This window comes from Erythrolamprus reginae, chromosome Z (assembly GCF_031021105.1).
Source record: "Erythrolamprus reginae isolate rEryReg1 chromosome Z, rEryReg1.hap1, whole genome shotgun sequence".
Lineage (NCBI taxonomy): Eukaryota > Metazoa > Chordata > Lepidosauria > Squamata > Dipsadidae > Erythrolamprus > Erythrolamprus reginae.
This window is the reverse complement of record NC_091963.1, coordinates 87,339,070-87,364,310: the sequence shown is the minus strand read 5'-3', so window position 1 is coordinate 87,364,310 and position 25,241 is coordinate 87,339,070. Positions and strand designations below refer to the sequence as shown.

General features: G+C 45.6%; 2 protein-coding genes across 3 annotated transcripts in view; one reads left to right on the top strand and one right to left on the bottom strand.

Moving 5' to 3' along the window:
- Nucleotides 1–25,241, top strand: part of SEC61B (SEC61 translocon subunit beta) — a 1,118,247-nt gene that overhangs the window by 521,485 nt on the left and 571,521 nt on the right. The window lies entirely within an intron of this gene.
- ERP44 (endoplasmic reticulum protein 44) overlaps nt 13,581–25,241 on the bottom strand; it is a 139,388-nt gene continuing 127,727 nt past the window's right edge. For both annotated transcript variants that reach the window (XM_070727787.1, XM_070727786.1), the window contains 2 exons: nt 18,659–18,761; nt 13,581–15,654 (listed from right to left, as the gene is read on the bottom strand). In XM_070727787.1, the coding sequence (XP_070583888.1) occupies nt 15,553–15,654; nt 18,659–18,761 (205 nt within the window). In that variant the 3' untranslated portion in view covers nt 13,581–15,552. The remainder of the gene's footprint in view (nt 15,655–18,658; nt 18,762–25,241) is intronic.

Here is a 25,241-nt window from a genome sequence, read left to right as displayed (position 1 = left end):
TATCTCTCCCCCTCTTGTTGGCGGGCGGCGGGCGGCGGGCGGGCGAGCGGGGGCATCAGCGAGGGGCCGGGGTTTCCCCTTTGCGTGGGCGGCTGGGAAACCCCGATCTTCGTCTGCTCGCTGCTGCTGTGCCGAGCAGATCAGCTGCTGGGCGGCCGAAGGAACCTTCCCTGGGTCTTCCCCCTCTTGCTGGCGGGCGAGCGGCGGGCATCAGCGAGGAGCCGGGGTTTCCCCTTTGCGTGGGCGGCCGGGAAGACCCAGGGAAGGTTCCTTCGGCCGCCCAGCAGCTGATCTGCTCGGTAGCGCAGCAGCAGCGAGGAGCCGAATCGGGTTTCCCCTTTGCGTGGGCGGCGGGGAACGCAAACTCCACCATCTACGCATGCGTGGCCATAGAAAAAAAGGGCGCGCATGCGCAGATGGTGTTTTTACTTCCGCAACCCTACATCCTGAAAAATCGATTATCGCGAGGGGTCTTGGAACGGAACCCTCGCGATAATAGAGGGATCACTGTATTTCACTTTTTAATAGTTTGGCAATACTCAGTTGGATTCAGAAGTGTCCTAGCGTGAATTATTTGACCTTCAGTTGAGAGATATTCTTACAAATGAAAACCGGAAACATGACTTTTAAAAAATAATATTCCCTATACTCCCATCCCTTATCAATTTTATAAAACACTTTATTGAACATATTGCCTTACTTTTAATTCATATGAGTAGATAAAAACATTCTGAATCAATATAAAACCCTAATAAGAGCATGTTAACAAGAACAAAAATTGAGATTTTAGTTAATGCTTGTCCATCCTCTGTTAAAGGAATTTAAAAGAGCTAATATGTAGGAATGATTATAATCACGAAGCACAAAAGCTAGGGGGACTTGGTGGATTCTGACTAGCTTGAAAATTGTGCATAATATACTATAACTTACTTTTCAAAAGTTTGGCAACACTGGGTTGGATTTAAAAGTAACCTAAATGAACAATAGGTAATAGAACAGATATTAAAGACAAGAGACAAGACAAGATTAACTCCAACATATAGTTTTTAATGGAATTGAGAGTCCGGGCACCCTTAGTGCCGTGCTGACAGTTGTATTGGTGCCGGACAAGCACAGCACCCAACTTCTGTGGTTTCCAGGGCTGGGAGGTCTCGCGTGGGCATTGGAGATGTGGGCAAAGCTGTCGCCCTATTTAAGGGCCAGCATGCCGCCCAGGCCTTCCTTTTCCGGCCTGGACACCTCCTGAAGCCAACATTGGAGATCAGAAGCCCTGCCAGATGGGAGGATGAGGAGGAAGCTGCACGTGGAGGAGCATGGCAAGTAGCGTGTGGTCCGGATGTTGGGGGAGGAATTTGACTAGTAAGGCGGCAGCAGCATTTGCAAGGGTGCAGGGAACAACTGCATCCCTCGTTTTCTAATGTTCTTTCCTTTGCTGTGCCTTTGGAGTCCCAATTGCATAGGGGCTGGTACTCTGGAGCTCATTCTTTCAATGTCATTTACTTCACAGATTATATTCTGATTTGGTTGAGAGCTCACCCATACAATACTGTTTTGGCCTTCTTTAGTAGGGTATTCTTTGTCACTTTGTTTTCTGAAGTTGCCCTTTCGGAGCTTATATAGGAAACAATCCTTGTTCTGCAGATAATGGCTCAATAAATTTCAACCAGGGGTTTTAACACAACCACCGGAACAAAGCCCATAAAGACAAGGATTTATTCAATTTATTTGCCTAGATAAACCGCATTAATGCTTCCCACACTTTCGCTTGAAGGTGTGTGTGTGGATATTGTTTCAGCAACCTCGGATTGAGGGAGCATCAAGGCCCTTAGAGCAGTAATAATAAACAGGGTTTTAATAGAACCCATGCCCTGGAATAAAGCTCATGTTGCTTACATTACTGGAAATCTCTAGAAGGGTTAATTGTTAGCATGGCCCTGAGGAAAACAAAATGCAAGAATGTGGAACCTGAGGCTCCCGTTCGCCCCAAACAGAAGGCCATGCCATCTTACAAGTGTAGGCAGGAGGAAGGGGCCAGCAGGGACAGTTGGAGGAAGGCTGGTAGGAGAAAGGATAGGGGCCTCCCTCTCATATTCTCTTTAAGTTAGTAGATTGTTTGGATGCCAGGGAAGCGTGGATGAAGTCGGGAGACAATCAGACATCTGGAACAATTGCAAGCACCTCAATGGGAGCGATAGCCGAACCTTCAGATGGGGCAAACCTTCACTCAGGGACAGGAGGGCAGAGGCCAGCACCCTTCGAGAAGCAACAGGAAGGACAGAATGGAGAGAGGCAATCCAGGGGTGAGTCCGGTCAAAATCAAAACAACACTGAGGCCACAGGACAACAGCAAAGGGCATAGAGCACCCCCACAGAATCAGAGAAAAGGGCCCCAGTCCAATTAGATTGAACCGGCTCATGCATTGGCTATGGGGATATTGGGCCCAGGATCATGCGTGTGAGTTATTTGAGGATCCCATACCAGGGGCCCAGGAAAGCCTTCCTAACACACAATTTGAGGTGTATAAATGGTTTAGAGGAGGTAATCCACCAATAAATAAGCAGAAGGGAGGATGATTGGTCCTTTTTCTGCCCCCTCAAGTACCCTGAGTGTGTTCACCCTCAGGGTGGTCCCCAAGAAAGTGAAAGGGGAGTTCAGGTTAATTCACCACCTTTCCTTCCCACCTGGTGAGTCAGTAAATGACTTCATACCCGAATCATTGGCATTGGTGAGGTACACCTTGTTTGATGAGACAGTCCAGATGGTAGGTGCCAGTGGCAGAGGGGCCCCTATGGGGAAATGTGATATCAAGTTAGCATTCCACCTCTTGCCAGTGCACCCAGACAATTTTGAGCTTTTGGGGTTTTGTTTTGAGGGAGGTTACTACATTGACAGAGCACTCCCTATGGGTTGCTCCATTTCTTGTGCACTCTTCAAGTGTTTCAGCTCTTTTCTTGAATGGGCGCATAAGCAATGGACCAAGTCAGACTCCGTGGTACATTATCTAGACGACTTTATGGTGGCGGGCCCACCCCGGAGCACCCACTGTAAGGTATTAATGGACATATTCGGGACCCTGTGTGCAGACCTGGGAGTTCCACTGGCCGAAGAAAAGACAGAGGGCCCTTCCACCATGATCATTTTCTTGGGGATCGAGCTGGACTATCTCCCAAACATGCAGGCTCCCCCAGGAAACTTAGGGAAAAGATATCAGGAGCACTAGCGGCTAGCATGGTTACACTCAGACAGCTGCAGGAGATTGCTGGACTATTGAACTTTGCATGTAGGGTAGTGGTGCTGGACAGGGCTTTCGCCAGAATTTTTCAATAATGAAAGGGCTTACAAAATCACATCACAGGATAAGGCTTAGCCAGGGGGCCAAGAGGGAACTTGGGGTATGGTTAAATTTTTTGAACCAACACATTCTGGGGACAAGAGCACCTTCTAGAGGCCAGGTTACACGTGCATTCTGATACAGCCGGAGGGTGTGGCTTCAAGGTAGTTTTAACAAACAGCTGATGCCATTCTTCATGGCCAAGTGACTGGCATGGGAGCGACATATGCAGAGACCTAACATTCCTAGAGTTCTTCCCCATCGTAGTGGCAGTTGAGATATGGGGAGAGGAATTCAGGGATAGGACAGTGCTGCTCTGGTGTGATAATCAGGCATTCGTGCAGGTCATTAACACTCTGTCCTCCAAGAAAGAGCATGTGATGTGCTTAGTTCGTCATTTCATTAGCAGATGCCTTAATGTCAACACATTATTCACAGCTCGCCATGTCCCTGGGGTAGAGAATGGCATGGCTGACGCACTGTCACGTTGGAAGTTGGCAGGTTTCGGAAACTGGCTCCTGGGGCGAATCAGATGCCACACGAACTTCCACAATACCTTTGGCAGCTTGGAAGGCAGAGGTAACTAGAGTAGCAAGCATGTCCGTCACGCCAAGCCTGAGACAATCATATGCGAGAGCAAGTAAGGAGTTCTGAGTTTTTGGACACAACAAGGGATACAAACAAACAAAGCCCATTCCTGTAGATCACATATTTGAATTTTGTGTCGATATCAAACAGGGTTGACAGCCAGGATGATACAGGGAAAACTGGCGGGTGTGGCTTTCTTGGCCAAGGCTGACAGCTTCTAAGACACAACAGGCGATTTCAGGGTACAGAAAATGCTGGAGGGATGGTCCAAGGAAAGGATTCAAAAAGAGGAAGATTTTAGGAAGCCACTTTCCATTGCCCAGCTAATAGGGATCAGCGGGCGATGGAGGATACTTTGCTCCTCGCCTTATGAGGCACTGCTGTTTCACACAGCGGCCACTACACTGTTTTTCGGAGCCTTTTGGGTCAGCGAGGTGTTGGCATCATCTCGCAATGATGGGATCATTCACGGCTTTCCGGGCCAGTGATCTGACAATAAACTGAGACGGGGTGCAACTGCATTTGAGACACTCCAAGACAAGTCAAATGTGTTGAGGGGAGATTGTTCACCTTTCAAGTGCGTCAAATAAGGAAATATGCCCAGTGTCAGCTTTGACACGGTTCAAAGAAAACAGGGGAGCCAGTGAAGGATACCTTTTCTGCCATCAGGATGGGGTTCCACTGACTAAATACTAGTTCTGGGCTATTACAAAAAAGGCCCTGCAGGAAATTGGGGGGAATCCCCAACAATGCAGGACGCATCTCCTTCTGAATAGGTTCGGCATCAACACAGCATTAGCAGGTTTCTCAACTGAGCAAATACAATCCATTGGCAGACAGAAGTCTACGGCCTACAGGGGTTACATCAGAACACCCGATTAGAGGCCAATTTGGGGCACAGGCAGCTAACACTGTTTTGTTTTTCCATTTCTCCAGGTCTTGGCCCTGCTCCACATTGTTGCGTGTGAAGTGTAAGTGAGTTGCCCTTTGGTTTGCCCACAGTTCTGATCTGCGACCACAGCATGGCATTTTGGGCTGGAAGAAGAGCTGCAACATCATCTTGGGGAACACAGTTATCGCCGAGTCGCTGGGTCAGTGGAGTGGCTAGGGTGCAGAGATCTCCATTGGGACAGGCTTCTCCCATTGTTGAAAGGTTGGAGCCACCGAAGGGCCGGACCCAGGTGGTTGGATAAACCCCTATCCCGGGCTTGCCAGATATCATCCATCAGCATGACCAAAGCAGTTTCCGGGCCTGAATCCTGACTGTTGACAGCCCAGATAATTGGTTTCATCCAAGGACTGCTGGAGCTGGAGCGCCACCACCTTCTCAACAACCTTCCCCATAAAGGGAAGGCTGAAGACTGGTTGATAGTTGTTAAACACAGCTGGGTCCAGAGAAGGCTTCTTGAGGAGGGGACGCACAAGTGCCTCCTTTTAGGTGTTCTGATCTCCGACTAAGGTCACTAGTAATTGGAATAAAGAATTGCTAAATGCATATATTTGTAAAACACCACATAATCTTTATTTTTCTGTCCTTTGTTCCACACTGAATCATCTTGGCATGCAGCGCTAATCTCTTATTTTAAACTTTGGTATGCAAGGCAACATCAAAATCATTAAAACATTCCACAAGTCATTCTAAGATTTATGGCTAGTCAGAGTTAGCCCAGAGTCATAAAAACTGGAATTAAAAGCATACCAGGCATAGCTAACATTCAGAGCTGCTTGAAAGAAACCTCCATATTTCTTAGCGCAGATTAGCTCAACTCTTCTCTTCCTCTGACACCCGGACGTGATGAATAAATTACTTAATTAATTAACCTGTTCCTCTCCTTAATATTTCTTCCCTGACACTTGCTCTCTTCACCTCTGCAAGCGTGTGAAATAAGAATTTATCCATCTAGCATCTGCTTCTCCTTCACTTGAATCTGAACCCATAGAAACATCCTGTAGTTGGTCTCCTACTTCTGCCTCTAAATCAGGCCCTACCACTAATTCATAACCACTTTCTGAATCAGAATCTGAAAAATCCCCAAACTGAACAGGAGTATACGCAACAGTAGGGAGCCAGGAAGGACCCCTCCCTCAGAGAATCACAGGAGGAACACATGTCCAACAGACAGGTGGCGGAGCTCACAGCTCCCATGGCCGTGTCCATTTCATCAGGTGTTACCAGGTCAAACTCCCCCCATACAGATGGACTAGGACAGGCGCCTGTCACTTCAACGGACTCGTTGTCAGCCGACACTGCATTCTAATTGGAGTCAAGGTCTGTTTGGATCTGAGCGATTTTATCAGCGAAAAACCTATTAAACTCCTCAGCACTACCCTGCAAGGGCTCATCAACACCCTCATGGTTAAGGAGGGAGCGAGTCACCATAAACAGGGCAGCTGGCGGGATTCTGCTGATGCAATCATGGCGGTATGATATGCACATCTTGCCGCCTTGAGTGCCACTTTATAAGTCTTAATATGAGCTCTTAAAAGTGTTCGGTCGGATTCAGATTTAATTTTCCTCCATTATCAACTGCTTTTCAAGAAAATTTGTATAAAAGGTTTTATAGATGGCACATGGCACCAGAAAGAATTGCTAAAATGTTTAAGGGTATGAAATGTTGGAAGTGTCAACAGATACTAGGATCTTTTTACCATATGTGATGGTTGTATATAGAAGCAAAAACGTTTTGGACTAAAATTCAGACATGGATTGAAAAACTGTTGAAACAAAAACTAGTATTGAAGCCTGAAATATTTGTTAAGTATTTTGCCAGAGAATTTAAGTAAAGAAGACTCAACCCTAATGGTACATATAATGACAGCAGCAAGAATTGCCTTTGTATAATGTATTGTTAGTGTGCCAAATGAAAAGATCTTTTTTCCTGGAAGGAGGAATCACTCAAGAAAGGATTAATGAGAGGGAGGAAGTAGTTTTTTGGAGAAGGTTAAAGGAGGAGAGGTAAGAAGAGGAGGGACGGTTGGGGAGAGGGGAAGGAAGGTAGGTGGGAGATGAAGAGTGCAAGAGGGGAGTGAGGAAATGAATTTTGAACAGAGTATTGATTTACTAAACAAGAAAAAGGGTGTAAATAAGGATAGAAATGGAAAATATGGACTAATGTACTATTTGTAACATGTATGTAAGGTATATGCATTGACATTTGAATGAATATGTGTTGAAAATAATTTTTTTTCACACACCTCCTCAATTTCATTGATGGCCGCATCAGGTTGTTTGACATCAGGGGACAAGGGTGGGTGTGGCCAGCGTGGGAATGGCAAATCAATATCATTCATGTCTGGGACACCTTTGGTGGCCTGAGCACTCTGCCTGCGAAAATGGGCTCCCAAGCTCCATTTTTGCCTTCAACGATCTCCTGCAATTCTCTTTCAGCAAAAACACAGCTTGGGAGCTCCTTTTTTGCTAGCAGAGGCATCACGGCCTGCCATATTTCTATAGCAGACCCGCTGGCCAGATCTAAGCACCCTGGAGGCCTAGAGTTTGATACACTAGCTATACTATTTCAACAGGTGGCTGGGCAATATTTTACAACCTCCAATGAGGAAGTACCTACAACTTCTGCCGCACAAATCCCAGCGGCCGATAAGGTCCCACAGAGTTGGTCTTCTCCGGGTCCTGTCGACTAAACCAGTGTTTTTCAACCAGTGTGCCGCGAGACATGGTCAGGTGTGCCGCGAAGCTCAGAGAGAAAGAAAACAAGAGAGAGAGAAATAAAGAGAAAGCAAGCAAGAGAGAAAGAAAACAAGAGAGAAAGCAAGAGAAAGAAAGCAAGAGAGAGAAAGAGAGGGAGGGAAGGTGGGAGAAAGACAGAGGGAGGTAGTGAGGGAGAGAGAAAGAGCAAAAAAGAGGAAAGAAGGAAGAAAGAAAGGGATGGAGAGAAAAAAGAGGGAGAGAAAGAGGGAGAGAAATACAGCGAAAGGAAGAGAGAATTTTTTTGTCCAAGCTTTTTTTAGCCGCCCCCCCCCCAATGTGCCCCGTGGTTTTGTAAATGTAAAAAATGTGCCACGGCTCAAAAAAGGAGAAAATCACTGGACTAAACAATGTCATCTGGTGGGACCCAGGGGAAGAGCCTTCTCTGTGGTGGTCCTGGTCCTCTGGAATCAACTCCCCCCAGAGATCAGAACTGCCTGCACCCTGTCTTTCGTAAATTGCTTAAGATCCACCTATGTCGCCAGGCATGGAGGAATTGAGACATCTCCCCCAGGCTTATATAGTTTTATGTAGGGTATGCTTGTGTTGTATGTTTTTTAAAAAAATGATGGCATTTTAGATGCTTTCTTTTAAATATTAGATTTGCTACATTATCACATTGCTATTGTTGTGAGCCGCCTCAAGTCTGCGGAGAGAGGCGGCATACAAAACTAATAAATTATTATTATTATTATTATTATTATTATTATTATTCTGACAGCAAACTATTTCGCTGGTTAATTGCCCACATTGTTGGGATGTTTTTCCTTAATTCCAGGTTGCTTCTCTCCTTGAGTAGTTTCCATCCATTGTTTCTTTCCTTGCCTTCTGGTGCTTTGAAAATAATTTGATCTCTTCTTTGTGGCAGTTCCACCAATACTGGAATACTGCTATCATGACCTCCCTAGTCTTTCTTTTCTTCAGATTGGCTATATCCAATTCCTGCAGTTCTTCATATGTTTTTGTCTCCAGGCCCTTAATCACCTTAGCTGCTCGTTTTTGCAGTTTTTCCAAAGTTTTAAATGTTTTTTGTAATGTGGTGAGCAAATTTGGATACAATAGTCTAAGTATGGTCTTACTAAGGATTTATAAAGCAGTACTAATACTTCATGTGATTTTGATTCTATGTCTCTTTTTATACAACCAAGGATTGTATTATCTTTTTTGGCTACTATTACATACTGCTGGCTCATGTTTAAGTGATTGTCCACCAGGACTTCAAGATCCCTCTCACAGTTAGTCTTTGAGCCAAGTTTTGCCTAATCTGTACTTGTAACTGGTTTTTCTTCCCAAGGAATTAAGCCTTTTCTCCTCAATAAAATTCATGTTGTTGGATAGGGCCAACAACAAACCTGCCAAGATCTTTTTCGATTCTGAGCTTGTCTTCTGGATGTTGGCTGTTTCTGCCAGCTTAGTGTCATCATCTGCAAATTTGATGAATTCCCCTTATTTCCCTCATCTAAGTCATTTATGAAGATACTGGGCCTAAGATGGAACTTTGTGATACTCCAGTGCTTATCTCCATGTAGTTGTAGTACCATTAAAGACTATTCATTGAGTACAGTTTGTCACCAGTTACAAATCCATCTGATGTTGATGCTGTCTATCCCACATTTTTCTAGTTTACCAAGTAGGTTATGGTTTACCGTGTTTTTCGAATTATAAAATGCTCCAGACTATAAGACACAGCTAGCTTTAGAGGAGGAAAACAAGAAAAAATCTGCCTGGAGCTTGGCGCCACCACGGTTGCTGGAGCAGGAGCGATCACTGAGCCTTGTGTGGTTGATGGAAATTTCCGGCATTTCTTTGCTTCTGTCCATGCGCAGAAGCAAAGAAACCACCAGAAATTGGTGAAATGTTGCACGCACAAAATTTGGCTTCTGCGCAGGAAGCCAAAGTGCACATACACAGGCACACCAGTCTGCCACCATGAGTTATCCGGTGGCGCCTTGAGGAATAAGAACAAAATGTTTTGCTGGTCATTTAAGAAGCTTCATCTGTTTTCATCACAACTGAAAAAGCACCTTTGAGGTAGTTAGAACAGCCTGAACAAAAAGTATTTGGAGATTGAAGTTATACTCTCATTTAACATTTGAAAACATCAGTATTTTTCAACATAAAAACTCTGGTTTGAAAAACATACCTCTGTTGCAAAGTGGAAGGGATAATTTCAAGGGCAGAAGATGAAACCAAGTGCAGTTAACCAACTAGGTAGTTGATTTGATGTCACGTTAGGCAAAATAGATATTTTAAGACAAAATGACTTTGCATTTTGCAAAGGGTGAGAGGCAGCATATAAATCCAATAGATAGATAGATAGATAGATAGATAATTATTATTTATTAGATTTGTATGCCACCCCTCTCCGAGCACTTGGAGTGGCTCACAACAGGACAACACACAATATACAAATCCAATAGTTAAAAACAATTTAAAAAGCCTATAAAAATAGTCATGCAACTCAAACAAACCATACATAAATTATAATAGCTGAGGGTATATTAATTTCCCTATGCCTGGTGACATAGATGAGTTTTCAAAGATTTACGGTGGGAGTTGGTTCCAGAGGGCTGGGGCCGCCACAGAAAAGGCTCTTCTCCTGGGTCCCGCCAGACGGCATTGTTTAGTCGATGGGACTCGGAGAAGGCCAACTCTGTGGGACCTAATCGGTCGCTGGGATTTGTGCGGCAGAAGGCGGTCCCGGAGGTATTCTGGTCCGATGCTATGTAGGGCTTTATAGGTCATAACCAACACTTTGAATGGAGACCGGAAACTGATCGGCAGCCAGTGCAGGCTGCGGAGTGTTGACGAGACATAGGCATATTTGGGGAAGCCTATGATTGCTCTTGTGGCTGCATTCTGCACAATCTGAAGTTTCTGAACACTTTTCAAAGGTAGCCCCATGTAAAGAGTGTTGCAGTAGTCAAACCTCGAGGTGATGAGGGCATGAGTGACTGTGAGCAATGACTCCCTATCCAAATAGGGCCGCAACTGTTGCACTAGGTGAACCTGGGCAAACCCCCTCCTCGCCACAGCCGAAAGATGGTGCTTTAATGTTAGCTGTGGATCGAGGAGGACGTTCAGGTTCAGGACCCTCTCCAAGGGGGCCAATAATTCCCCCCCCCAGGGTAATGGATGGGCAGATGGAATTGTCCTTGGGAGGCAAAACCCATAGCCACTCTGTCTTGTCAGCGTTGAGTCTGAGCCTATTGACACCCATGCAGACCCTAACAGCCTCCAGGCACCGGCACATCACTTCCACTGCTTCACTGACTGGACATGGAGTGGAGATGTATAACTGGGTATCATCAGCATACTGATGATACCTCATCCCATGCCCGTGGATGATCTCACCCAGTGATTTCATGTAGATATTAAATAGCAGGGGGAGAGAACCAACCCCTGAGGTACCCCACAAGGGAGAGACCTAGTGGTCGACCTCTGACCCCCTACTAACACTGACTGCAACCAACCAGAGAGGTAGGAGGAGAACCACTGAAGAACAGTGCCTCCCACTCCCAACCCCTCCAGCCGGTGCAGAAGGATACCATGGTTGATGGTATTGAAAGCCGCTGAGAGGTCAAGAAGCACCAGGACAGAGGAAAAGCCCCTGTCCCATGCCCGCCAGGGATCATCTATCGGCGCGACCAGTTTCCATGCTGTAACTGGGCCTGAACCCTGACTGTTGAGGGCCTAGATAATCAGCTTCTTCCAAGGACTGCTGGAGCTGGAGCAACACCACCTTCTCGACAACCTTCCCCATAAAGGGGAGGTTGGAGACTGGGCGATAGCTGTTGAGAATGGCTGGGTCCAGGGAAGGCTTCTTGAGGATGGGGTGCACAAGTGCCTCCCGGGAAGCCCCACCCCCTCAAAGAAGCGTTGACAATCTCCTGGACCCAGCTCTGGGAGTCACCTCTCTGCTGGCCGAAACCAACCAAGAGGGACACGGATCCAGTAAACAGGTGGCGGAACTCCAATGGCCTTGTCCACTTCATCAAGTGTTACCAGGTCAAACCCCTCCCAGACAGATGGACAAAGATGGGTCCCAGTCATCTTGACTGACTCATTGTCAGTCGACACTGCAGTCCAATTGGAGTTGAGGTCAGTCCGGATCTGAGCGACTTTATCAACAAAAAACAAGTTAAATTCCTCGGCACTGCTCTGCAAGGGCTCCCCAACCCCCCCCCCCCCCGATTAAGAAGGGAGCGGGTCACCCTAAACAGAGCGGCCAGGCGGGACTCCGCTGATGCAATCAAGGCAGCATATGTGTATTTTGCTGCCTTGAGTGCCACTTTGTAAGTCTTAATATGAGCTCTTAAAAGTGTTCGATCAGATTCAGATTTAATTTTCCTCCATCGCTTCTCTAGACATCTCTTCTGGCGTTTCAACACCTGCACTTCCTTGGTAAACAAAGGAGCCCTTCTGGGTCTAGTGCAATGGAGATGTTGCAATGGCACAATCCGGTCAAGAGCCTCCGTTGCAGCCTTGTTCCAGGTCAAGGAAAGGGACTCTGCCGAACTGTGTTTGAGAGAATCTGGTAGAACCCCAAGTGCCCTCTGAAAACCCTCTGGGTCCATCAGGCATCTGGGGCAGAACCACCTAGTAGGTTCCGCCTCCCTGTAGGGAAGGATTGGAGCCTCGAATTCAAGCCATAGCAGAAAATGGTCTGACCATGACAAAGGCAACACATCTAAGCCCCTTAGTCTCAGACCATTACTCAATTGCTCTGAGAGAAATATCATGTCGGGGGCATGCTCCCCCTCATGAGTCAGACCCTGTACTTCTTGAGTCAGTTCCATGGCTGTCATGATGGCCATGAACTCCTGCGCTCGCCAACCCAGAGGATTTGCCAAGTGACGGCAGATTAAAGTCCTCCAAGACAATGAGTGTGGGGAACTCCACTGCCAACCTGGCTACCTCCTCGAGCAGCACAGGAAGGGCTGTTGACATGCAGCTGAGAGGCAGGTATGTGAGTAACAAACCCACCTAAACCCCTAGGTCCAACTTCACAAAGAGTGACTCACAACCTGCAATCTCAGGAGTAACGAGTCTACGTAGGCAGAAAGTCTCCTTGGCTATAATAGCCACTCCTCCACCCCTTCCCTGGGGTCGCGGCTGGTTCCATACCTGAAACCCAACTGGACAGATTTCAGAGAGGGGAACACTTCCCTCTGGGCCCAGCCAGGTTTCAATCACATATACCAGGTCGGCCTCCTCCTCCAGGATTAAATCCCAGAGAGCCTTGTTAACCACCGACCTGGCATTGAGTAGCAGCGGCTTGAGCCCAGGGCCCAGATTACACTCGTCACCAGTGCCCCAGGTTGAGCTCATGGAGCTGGAACAAGGAATCGCTTTGAAACAGCATTCCCTTCTTCCCCCAGAATGGTTTGCCCCATGGCTCCTGACATACCTGCCTCTCCCCAGCAACACCAGAATCATCTGGCCCTCTACTACCCCAGAGATAGGCTCCCCTATCCCTCCTGCCCCCAGGTAAGCTAAATGTCCCATCCAAACTATACCCATTCATTCCATATTCATCCATCCCATACATACAGTCCCACTCATTCCAATAATCACCCATATACATAATTAAAAAAACCCAATAATAATTAAAACAATAAAAAATATAAAATAATATAAAATATAAGAATATAGATAGGAATTAATTAGTTATACTAAAATCCAAATTCATTAAAGTGCAACAATGATGTGTAATGATAAAGCAGATTCAAGCCAAAAGTAAGATAGATAGATAGATAGATAGATAGATAGATAGATAGATAGATAGATAGATTTACAAACTCGTAAATAAATGACGTATGCCACCAGACTGTTCTTTATTTGGTTGTTAATATTAAATAAAAAGCTTATTGCTCACTTTTTTTTAGCAAATGTATAACAAAGAAACATTGTGATCTCTTGGGGGGAAAACGAAAGGTTTCCAAAGTCCAACGTTTTTCTTTTTTATTCAATAATTAGCTTCATGGGTTTTAGCAGTTTACAACTTGTGAGTTACAGTCTGTGATACAGGCATCAAAACTAAAAAATATTTTAAAAGGTTAAAATTTGAATTTTTAAAAATCTGGGTTCCCATAGACATCATTTGGAGCATGCACACAGTGGCACTGGTAATTGGAATTGCCTACTAAGCAGGCATTGTGTTCTTCAAATTATTTGATATTTAACATTTTGTATGAAGGAAATGGTTGAAAAATGCTAATAATTATTTATTACCATACATTTTAAAACATGAACACTGGCACAACAAGCTAAAGAATGCTGTAATTGAAGAAATATGGCAATTGGAAAGAAATTAATTTATTTGAAAATATATTCTGTTCTAAGGGGCAGCTCTGTAGTCCTTTATTATGGAAATCCACAATTATCAGTAGTTCAAATCTATTTATGAAGGAAATATAGCAATTTATGTATTATAGGACAACACTCTGATCTTGAAAATAGGAACAAACTTAGAAATTTGTTGATTATATAGTATAAATTAGCGCTGTGTTTTCAGGATTACATACTCTTTAAAAACCTCAAGTTTCTTTTATTTTTAGAAATTTTGATTAGCCTCTGCTTCATCAACAAGATTTTACCCAATACTATAAACATACTGAAGACTGATCATAACTGTAATTTTGTTCTAAATAAAGTTGATTCTGATGATTTAAAATTTTATTAAACAAGAAATTAATATGACAATACAGAATAGAATATATATAGAATAAGATCGAACTGTCCTTGATGTTCTCCAAGCTTTATTGTTTGCCTGTAGACAAGAGTAAGTTTGTCTTACTGCATTTACATTCTTTACATTCATTAGCACTAATGATGTTACCTAGATGGGTAATGAAATGTCTGCAAACAAACAAGCTCAGAGCACCCCAAGGATTGGATGCATTATATTTAAAACTATTTTTAAATTGAGTGTGGTTCCATTATCACATACTGTATTTTTCTCGGTAACAATATGGTAATAATGAAATTGTTTTCTTCCACTTATATTTTTCAACTTCTAAGACTAACTAGAATTTCTTGGTGGTCTACCATTCAAATATTAACAAGATCATTTTTCGAGATTGGCCACATGCTGCCACCTTCTGGATCCCTCTAATGATTTCTTTTCCCTAATGCTTTCTATTATAGTCTCAAAAATGTTTTGAGCATAAAAATGTTATTATGTATTTATAAATGACAAAAATGTTATTTTTGCAGACAGTGGCATTTTTATTAATTATTACTTCATCAATATATGAGTATTCATTATTGGAGTTAAATAAAGAATCATGGCATTAGGTCAAGTTAATAACTGCTTAAAAAGAAATGCATAGTTCTAATAAAAGGGATTTCAAGAGGGACTTCCCACAAATATATTTATTGGGATTTTACTTTTTAAGCTAAAAGATGTGTGTTTAACAATCAATCATTGCCACAAATATGTCAACAAATGAGCCCCACTGAACACTTTTCATTTCGTATCCATTTTAAAATGAATTATATGGTAAAAGTAAGTGAGGTAGCATCACACAAATTCTGTAAAATTGCAATTTATTCCTCATCCAATTATTCAGGATATTCCTTCAATAGCAAATTAACAATATTAGGTTCACTTGAGGAAAAAGATAAGACAATTATACCACCAGATTACACCAATGAAAAACTAGAAGTCTTGTTTAATTGGATAGTGCAAGTTAACAGCATGTTGCTAGTACTGACAACACTTTCATTTGTTTAGAAAAGTTTTACATCAAGACTTTGGAAAGATGCTGCCCAAAAATGGCCCACATGTATTTACAAACCCCAGGGAGCACAGAAAAACAAGATATTATTCAAAATAAAACAAACAAAATTTAAGAAAATACATGTTTCCTATTTCCACCCCACAGGAGTTACAACTGCTGACTGAATGTTGTTTTCAAGTCTTCAGAGCTCATCTTTTTCCCGCAATAAGGTGTACCTATGTCCACTAGGTGCTAGCTTCTGAAATGAACTCTCTGGTGGGCTGCTTACTATGTCCTGGAAAGGCTGAAAAGAATAAAACAATCTTCTAGAACAAGTGATAAACAAGCAATAAAAGATTCAGACATAGTACCAATTAGTTATGGTACCAAAATAAAAATACTGCTAAGTGTAAGCAAGTCCCACAAATTCTTGCCTCAGGCAAGTAACCTTCTACATTACCTGCTACATATAATATTCAGGATAGCAGGATATAGAGTTTCAGGGAAAGTACGTGAATCCTATTTAAACACAAAAGAAGCCCATCTTTACAAAAGCCCTTTTCTGTACTTTCAAGGTAATCTTGAGGGAAAAAAACACCTTGTGGTGGTGATGATGATAGGGCAAATCCAAATTCCTAATCCATATATATTGAGACCTATCATTTTTTGAGGTAAACTGAAGATTTCAAAATAGTTGCAATTTTTTCTCTGGTAAAAAAAAAAAACAAGGAAGAAGGGAAAGGAAGATTGTGATTGGAGGTATTATTGGAAGAATCTGCTGACATGTACATTAAATCCTATCAGGAATTGAAATTGCATTGGGATATATCCCAAGAATTATTTCAAATTTTGCTGAGAAAAAAGCAAGCAAATTATGAATTTCTCCTAAATTACTATAGGCTGTGTGATGCTTTAGACTTGAAATCTAAAAAAGTTTAGAGTACTTGAAGTTGCTCATTTCAATAACTCTTTAAAGGAGCTGTTCTTCCCCCAGCCGGGAAAATATATGCTTGTTTTAGAGAATAGGTGTTGGATGCCTCTTCTCATGTATACAAAGGTGACGGTAGTCACGTGGGCTTAGCTCGCTGTCCTAACCAATCAGGACTGAGCGACAAGTCTTTAAAGTGACTGCTGGATCTGCCCCTTCCCCAGTTATTTGTGAATCCGTAGACTTGGCTCATATTGGGTCTCGACTTAGTCAGCTCTCGGCCAGGTAAGAGTGAAAATAGTAGTTAGACGAAGAAGATAGATAAGTAAATCCAATTAGGGAGGGAGGTGACTACCGTCTCCTTTCTACGCATGAGAAGAGGTGTTCAGGTAAGTATCCAACGCCTATTCTCCATGTTGGGGAAGGAGATGGTAGTCACATGGGATATACTAAAGAAAAAGTTTCCCCAAGGGAAGGTGACCTACAGGTCATGAGATACAACATTTTGGAGGACCCTCCTGCCAAAAACTGCATCAGCAGAGGCCTAGGATTCGATTTTATAGTTGTTTGATGAATGAATTTGGAGAGGACCAGGTGGCTGCCTTGCAAATCTCTTCTAGGGGAGCTTGGGTTCCCATGCTGCTGAGATTGCTGCACTTATGGTAGAATGTGCTTTATTTCCCCTAGGAACTGGCATTGAGGCTGTTTCGTATGCCTTGGCGATGGTACACCTAATTCACCTTCCTAAGGTAGTGGAGGAGAACTTAGTGCCCAGGGAATGGGGGTGGTAGGTGACAAAAAGAGCCTCAGACTTATGAAAGGATTTTGTTAGTTCTATATAGATTTTTAAGGCTCTGGTCACGTCTAGTGTATACCATTTGATGCTTAGTCGATGATCAGGCTTGGTACAGAAGGATGGAAAAATTATTTCCTGGGTTCTGGGGAACATGATATTGACTTTTGCTAAGAAGGTGGAGTCCAATCTAAGCACCATCTTTTCAGGTTGGAATTGGCAGAGGTCTTGCCTGATGGAGAGAGCTGCCATCTCTGAAATGCATCGAGCTGAGATGATAGCAACCAGGAAGGCTACCTTGCATGAGAGATGTCTCAGGGATGATTCCCTAAGAGGTTTGTATGGCGGAGAAGTAAGGGAAGCCAGAACCCAAGGTAAGTTCCAGGTTGGGTATCAGTGGATTACGGGAGGATGGATCTTAGCTACTCCTTTAATCAGCTCTTGTATTGCAGGGAAACTCCTGAGTGGTTCACCATTGGGCCCCGCAATCACAGAGGGGAGAGCAGCAACTTGTCTATGAAGTGTGTTAGCTGAGAGGCCCAAATGAAAACCTCTCATCAGGAAGCTAATAATCCTGGGAAGTGGAATGTGTACAGTTGATAGGCCTTCCTTTTGGCACCATGATTTGGTTCAAATGTGGCCATATATATGATTAATTGCTGGCCTTCTGGAGGCCTGCATGACCACTATAGCATATGGATCATAGCCCTGTGACTCTAGGTCCCTCCTGATAACGTCCATGCGATGGAACCACTCGGGGTATGGATGGAAGTGTTGTAACATATCCCACAAAATGGGGAGCCACCATGGGGGCGTGATGGAGAATGCTTGCAAATCTGAAAACCATTGATTGAATAAAGCTCTGCACTACATGCAGCAGTAGGCTATAAAAACCCTTAGCTCATATTGTGAGAGAACTGATTTAGTCAGCAATTGAAACTGGAGCCTTGCGAATAAGAGAGAAATAAGCAGTCGGAAGGGTGCCGAAACTAACACCACTTACCAGCAGATTTTTACAATTGGCAAAAAACCCGCTAGTTTGTAGATGCTTTGAATTGCAGAAAGCTAACTGTAGCGCCCTCCCACAAATTCCTGCCTTGGGAAGGGGAGAGGGAGGGGGGAATGGAAGTTTGTAAAGGTAATGAATGAAGTGAACTTATCATTTGGATTGCATATTTGGAGTCACCTGGTAGAAAGATCTGAAGGAAAGACAAGGAGCATGAGGGAAGGAGTTTAGGTAAATAAGGCCTTGAAAGAGAACAGAGGCAATGATGTCCTATTATTCCAGGAACGAATAACTGGGGAAGGGGCGGATCCAGAAGTGACTTTAAAGACTTGTCGCTCGGTCCTGATTGGTTAGGACTGCAAGCTAAGCCCACACGACTACTGTCTTCTTCCCCAGCATGGAGAATGAATGCCAGGTTCTACAGGCAAGCTCACCAAAGTACTACAGGCTATACTAACATTCTTTCCTGAACTGCCTAATCTTATCCTGCTTTATTTTTGAAATTTATCAAGCTTTACTTGCACATTGCAAAATTCCAATTTTCCCTTAATGTAGATGTACTGGAATGCTTTCTTTCTTACCTGACCAGGTGCTACATCTGTTGGATCCGGGCCATGATGAAACTCTCTGTGCAATTTTCCAGAGTGCAAATCTAGTACAAATTGCTTGAGTTTACCAGGAACACTGAAATAATATATCATATTTTAAACAATATTAAACAATGCACCTTAGATAGTATAAGATCCAACTCAAAGTTCCATGTAATAAATATATCAAAGTCACCAAATCATCTTAGTTCACAGTCAATCCCATGATCATCGTAAGAGCCTAGACTAGGCTCAATTAAAAATGATTGCAATAATAAAATACAATGCAAATTAATGTACCTAGATAAAGAACAAATTTAAATATGACTTTTTAAAAACATTGTCAGGTAAATTAAGCCAACATTCTTTATATCTCAATATCACTTTTAATTTAAAAGTTATTTAAAAGCAGGGAACTAGAGAAAAGACCCGTTGTACCTACCTGAACGGTCTTCTCGATGCACTGGAAGGAGAGTCCAACATGGGTAATGTACCAATCCTATTGGTAGAGACTGAGTTATAATTAGCATAATAATAGCTACCGCCCCCTTACTGCTCCCATGAGCCCGTTTTAAAAACGAAAACCAATGTGAGAGGATAACCAACTTTTATTATTACAACTGAACTTCAAACTCCCCATCTCCGACGTCTTTGAACTGTAACTAGTCGGGTGGGTTTGGACTCTCCTTCCAGTGCATCGAGAAGACCGTTCAGGTAGGTACAACGGGTCTTCTCCACTGCATCTGGAAGGAGAGTCCAACATGGGATATACCAAAGATTTACTGCCCATGGGAGGGAGAAGGTCTTGACTGGGACGTTGGAGATGTACACACTTTCTGTAGCACACGTCTACCAAACGCTGCCTCAGCGGATGCAAATGAGTCCAACTTGTAGTGTTTAATAAATGTCGTAGGTGCCGCCCAAGTGGCAGCTCTGCAAATATCTTCTATCGAGGCCTGGGTCGTCCAGGCCGCCGATGTGGCCGCACTCCTGGTTGAATGAGCTGTTAAGCCCGTCGGGGGGTCGTGTCCTCCCGCTCTGTAAGCTTCCAGAATGCAGTCCTTTAGCCAACGACTTATCGATTTAGAAGATAGTCCAAGTCCCATTCTGTGTTGAGAAAAGGAAACAAACAAAGTCTCAGACTTCCTGAATGTTTCAGTCCTCCTGATATAAATCTTTAGAGCACGTCGCACGTTGACTTTATGCCATCTTCACTCTGATGGATGGTCTCCATGCGTGCAGAAGTCAGGCAATATAAGTTCCTGTTTCCTGTGAAACAAAGTGTTCACCTTGGGAATGAACGTCGGGTCTAAGCGAAGTACCACTCTATCTGGATAAAAGATACATAAATCTGGTCTCACAGAGAGGGCTGAAATCTCTGACACTCTGCGTGCAGAAGTGACCGCTACTAAGAAGGCTGTCTTCAAGGAAAGGAGCCTAAGTGGAATTGATCGCAACGGCTCAAAAGTTGGTTTTGTCAAGGCCTTAAGTACTATCGATAGGTCCCATGAGGGGAACCTCCGTACCGGTGGTGTATGTGAATTTGAGGCTCCACGTATAAAGTCTCTTACCCACGAGTGATGGGCTAGCGAACGAGACTCCGGTATCTGAATCATGGTGGAGAGTGCTGCCACCTGTCTCCTTAACGTGTTGGAGCCAGTCCCCGGTCTATTCCTGCCTGCAGGAATTCCAGCACCGTGATCACCGACGCCTCCCTGGGGTTCTCGCCCTCCTTGCTACAAAATGTGCAAAAGGCAGCCCACGTGGCCTGGTATATCCTGGAAGTTGAGGGACGTCGAGCAGCCTGAACTGTATCGATGACCTTCTCCGGCAGATCTTGATGCTTCAACCTGTGCCTTTCAAGTGCCAGACGGTTAGTTGTAGCCACTGGGGATCCGGGTGTTGTAGGTTCCCCTGGCTGAGGGTGATGATGTGGTCTGGCATCCTCCATGGTGGAGTTACGGACAGAGGCATCAGGTCGGCGAACCACGGCCGGCGTGGCCAGTGTGGTGCTACCATCAGAACCTCTGCCTTTTCCTGGAGAATTTTCTCTATGACTCTTGGTATCAGGTTTACTGGGGGGAATGCGTACAGCAGCCTTGTCGGCCAAGCTGACCGCAAGGCGTTGACCCCCTCCGTCCCTGATTCCGGAAAACGCGAATAAAACCTTCGGGTCTGTGTATTCCGGTGGGTGGCGAACAGGTCGACAGATGGAGTCCCAAACCTGTGCGATATCTGTTGAAAAAGCGCTGGATCCAGCCTCCACTCTGATGGGTCTAATGTAGTCCTGCTGAGCCAATCTGCCTGGGTGTTGTTGGTCCCGGCAATGTGCTCCGCGGATAAGGACGCTAGGTGACATTCTGCCCAATCGAATAGCTTTGCCGTCTCTTCCATGAGGCGATGCGACCTTGTGCCCCCTTGGTGGTTCAGGTGGGCTCTGGTCGCCACATTGTCTGTAAGCACTAGTATGTGTTTGTCCCGGACAATAGAATGGAAAGTCTGAAGAGCTAGAAAGACCGCTCTGAGCTCGAGGAAGTTTATGTTTATAGGTGCCAATTCCTCTGCTGACCATGTGCCTTGCGCCATGTGGGGGCCGTTGTGAGCTCCCCAACCATAAAGGCTGGCGTCTGTAGTTAGGATCATCTTGTCCTGCATCTGAAAGGAAGAGCCTTTGAGTATTGCGGGCGATGCCCACCATCTCAGGGAGACCTTAACATTTCGCGGTATTTGGATTCGCTGATGGGAGTGGCTCACCTTGGCCCTCTGTGCCGGTAGTAAAAACCACTGTAGGGCCCGGATGTGGTGTCTGGCCCAGGGCACAATCCCTATAGCCGAAACCAGGGTTCCCAACACCTTTGACAACAGCGACATGGGAACCTGTCTGTGTTGGTTGAGTTCGGCTATCAAACGTTGTATATTCACTATTCTCTCTGGGGAGAGAGAGACGGAGCCCGACGAGGTGTCTATGATCGCTCCCAGGTGTAACAGTCTGGTACTGGGGATCAATTGGCTCTTTTCCATATTGATAGTAAAGCCATGAGCTTCTAATGTCCGTATAGTTTGGCTTAAGTCCTGTCTCGCCTGCGCTGGCGACCTGGACAGTATGATGATGTCGTCCAGATACGCCATCAGTCTGATGGAATGAGAGCGCAGGTGTGCCGTCAGGGCGTCCAGGAGTTTGGTAAAAGTCCGTGGAGCCGACGAAAGGCCAAATGGCATGGCCTTGTATTGGTAGTGTGTTCCCTCTGAACAAAAACGGAGGTATTTCCGGTGTGATGGATGTATGGGAACATGTAGGTACGCCTCTTTCAGATCGATGGACGTTAGCAGATCCTGTGACCTGATTGAGGTCAAGATAGTTTGAAGCGAGTGCATGTGGAATCGCCTGTATTTTATGAAGATGTTGAGTTGCTTCAGGTTGAGGATCAACCTGCAACCTCCTGAAGACTTGGGAACAATGAAAATCCTTGAATAAAATCCTTTTCCCTCCTCCTGTGGCGGTACTGGTTCTATGGCTTGGATTTCCAGCAAATGAGCAATTTCGTTTTGTAATTGCTGCTTGCTTTGCGGTGCTCGAACCTTTGGGCAATGTATAAATCGGTTGAGGGGTTGGCCTACAAACTCCAGGCGTAGACCTCCTGACACTGTAGCTTGGACCCATTGGTCTGAGGAGGTGGTGTGCCAGGAGGCGCTGAAGTGCTGGAGCTTCCCGCCGATTGGCAAATGGTTGGCAGAGTCACTTAGAGCGGCGGAAACCTCTCTGTGTGTTCCCCCGAAAGGGCCGCCTCGAGCTCTGGTAGCCCCTGGGTCGGTCTTGGAAGGACCCCCAGTCGCTTTTAAAGGTTTGGTTTGAGAACTGACCTTGCGTGTACGACCTTTGGCCCTGGCCTGCCCCTGTGGAGCTACCCCAGCGGGGCGTTTGGCGCCTTGCATATGGCGCTGATCTCCGGTCCTGCCGTCTGCCCGTTCTGGGGAGGAACTTCCGCTTGTCCTTGTCCTCAATTAGGACTTTGTCCAATATGTCCCCAAAGAGCATCGAGCCTTGAAATGGAGCTGACGCCAGTCTCCACTTGGACTTCAGATCGGCTGGCCAGTGTCGAAGCCACAGGAGTCGGCGTGCTGCAAGTGTGGTAGCCATGCCTCTGCCGGAAAATTTAGCCGTGTGCAATGTGGCATCTGCGGAAAATTCCGCCACAGCTCGTAGCTTAGCCAGATCCTGACGTAGTCTTCCATCCTCCGGCCCCAGGCGAGATTGCATCTCCTGTATCCACCGGAGGGAAGCTCGATTTATGAAGGATGCAGCCGCTGCTGCCCGAAATCCCCAGCTCGCCATCTGGTGTGCCTTTTTCAGGAGTATCTCCGCCTTCCGGTCCTCTGGCTTCAGGCTCTCCCCTGTTTCGGAGGGCACCAGGGCGCTGGAGACCAAGGTCACGACCGGTTGGTCTATGGGTGGAAATTCGAGGAGTTTCTCCACCTCCTCGTCGAACGTGTAGAAACGACGTTCCAGGTTGGATGGACCTTGAGCTGCTGCTGGGTATTGCCAAGGGCACTTGGCTCCCTGCAGAAAAATATTTGATGCTGGGAAATGTTCTGACTCGGGCTGAGGTTCCTGTAGCAAGGCATCTGGGGTCTTGTCTGCATCTTCTGCTGTTTTAGTTGTACCTGGTAGGTTCATCACCTGTTTAGCCTTAAATAGCAGAGTCCTGAACAGTGTTGGCTTAAACAGGCCTACCGGTTGAGGTTGCTCGGGAGTTGTTTCATCCTCAGAGAGGTCATACTCCCTATCGCTGTCCTCTCCCATGAGTGGCTCCTCTGATAAGGACTCCAAGCCAGAGGGGGGCGGTGCTGACCAGACCTGCCCTGTTGTTGCTTGAGAAGGTTGCTGGGCATATTTAGTGGCCCCAGCCGCCATGCCTTGAGAATAAACATTTGCAATAAGGTCCTGCAAGTCGGGTGGCATATCTTGCCAAGTGCTTGCCTGTGCCCTTAATCCCGCCGCTGTGGGCGTGAACGTGGCAGATGGGCCCAGAGAACTTCTTCTAGCATAGCTAGCTGACTCAGGTCTGTTCCATGAAGGGCCTGGGGAGGATATGATGCGTGGCAACATAGGTGATTGCCTGTCAGGTGACCAGTCCTCCTCAGGTAAGCCAAAGGCCGGCAGTGTGGTGACTGGGTCAGGTGTTGCTTGCCTCTGGCCCAGTGGTACTGTAGAGGGGGAGGCCTGTAGAGCCGCCTCCAGTCTTTTTTCTAAGGCCTTAATACGTTTTTCGGCCTCCTTCATAGATGAGGCTGAGGCTGGGGACTGTGAAGTCTTGGACTTCTCCTTGGCCTTCCCTTTGGGCTTTTCCTTGACCACATTGGGGGAAGCAGCCCTCTCGAGTCCCGCTTGTTCCTCCATGTACTCACAGTGTTCGTGTGGCTGAGGAACCGACTGCGTTTGGGCCTTGTAGCCTCGTTGCTCAGCAAATTTTGGCTCTGAGTCAGAAAAAGATGGCCACCGTCCTCTTTGGCCAATCGCGCCTGCGCACTGAGGCTTACAGTCTCTTCGCGCCTACCAGCTGCAGGAAGGACTTCCTGTTGGCGCCTTTGGGTTGCACAAGTAGCAACCAACATGGCGGCCCCCATGCCGTTCGCGGCTTTTTTTCCCTTTCGGGGGGGGAGCGCTGCGGCTTCCAGCCCCTCTGCGGCTATAGCAGCTCACGCTGCTTCTCTGGCGGCGCGCTCGCGGCTCTACTGGCCTCGCCGGTGTTTCCGGCCATCCCAGCGCTTTTCGCTCGCCCTGTGGCTTCCTAGCCGGCGGCGGCGGCTTGTTCGGCGGCTGCCGAACAGCTGAGAGGCGCGGCTCCGCTCCTTGCCGAGAGCCCAGCGACAGCGCCTTCAGGCTTCCCAGTGGAGGGGGCGGACCCCTCCACCTTCAGCCCACAGCCCTGGTCTGGCCACGGAGGTCAGGGACCCCAGGCTGGGTGCTCCTCTACAGGGTGTTCCCACGAAGGGAATACAAAACCCCTGAGGATGATCGTTGGGGGTGCTGCCCGCAGAGGGCAGAGACCCCTTTCCTCTGTTCTTCCTTCTTCTGTGATCCTTTCAACCTGAAAGACAAAGAACAGGATTAAACAGGTCAACAACAATCATTTTAATTATAATTTATTTCTATATATATAACTATATGTATAACTCCTAAGAGCAAAACTCAGTATGTCTCTACTCTTGGACTGAGTTTTTAAAACTGGGGCTCATGGGAGCAGTAAGGGGGCGGTAGCTATTATTATGCTAATTATAACTCAGTCTCTACCAATAGGATTGGTACATTACCCATGTTGGACTCTCCTTCCAGATGCAGTGGAGAATTGAGTACTTCCCTTGCAAGGTTATTCCATAGTTTAAACAGAAGGTAACAGATTTACCCAAAATTCAAGAGATTAGTTCAAAATCGAAACAAAATATATAAATCTTACTTAATTCGTATTAACCCTATTTCACAGATTCAAGATATTTTAAGGTTACTATCTCTTTTTTCTTTTTGCAATTGCCTTAAAGCACAGCAAGCTTTTTGTCACTCCATTAATCCCCATAGAGC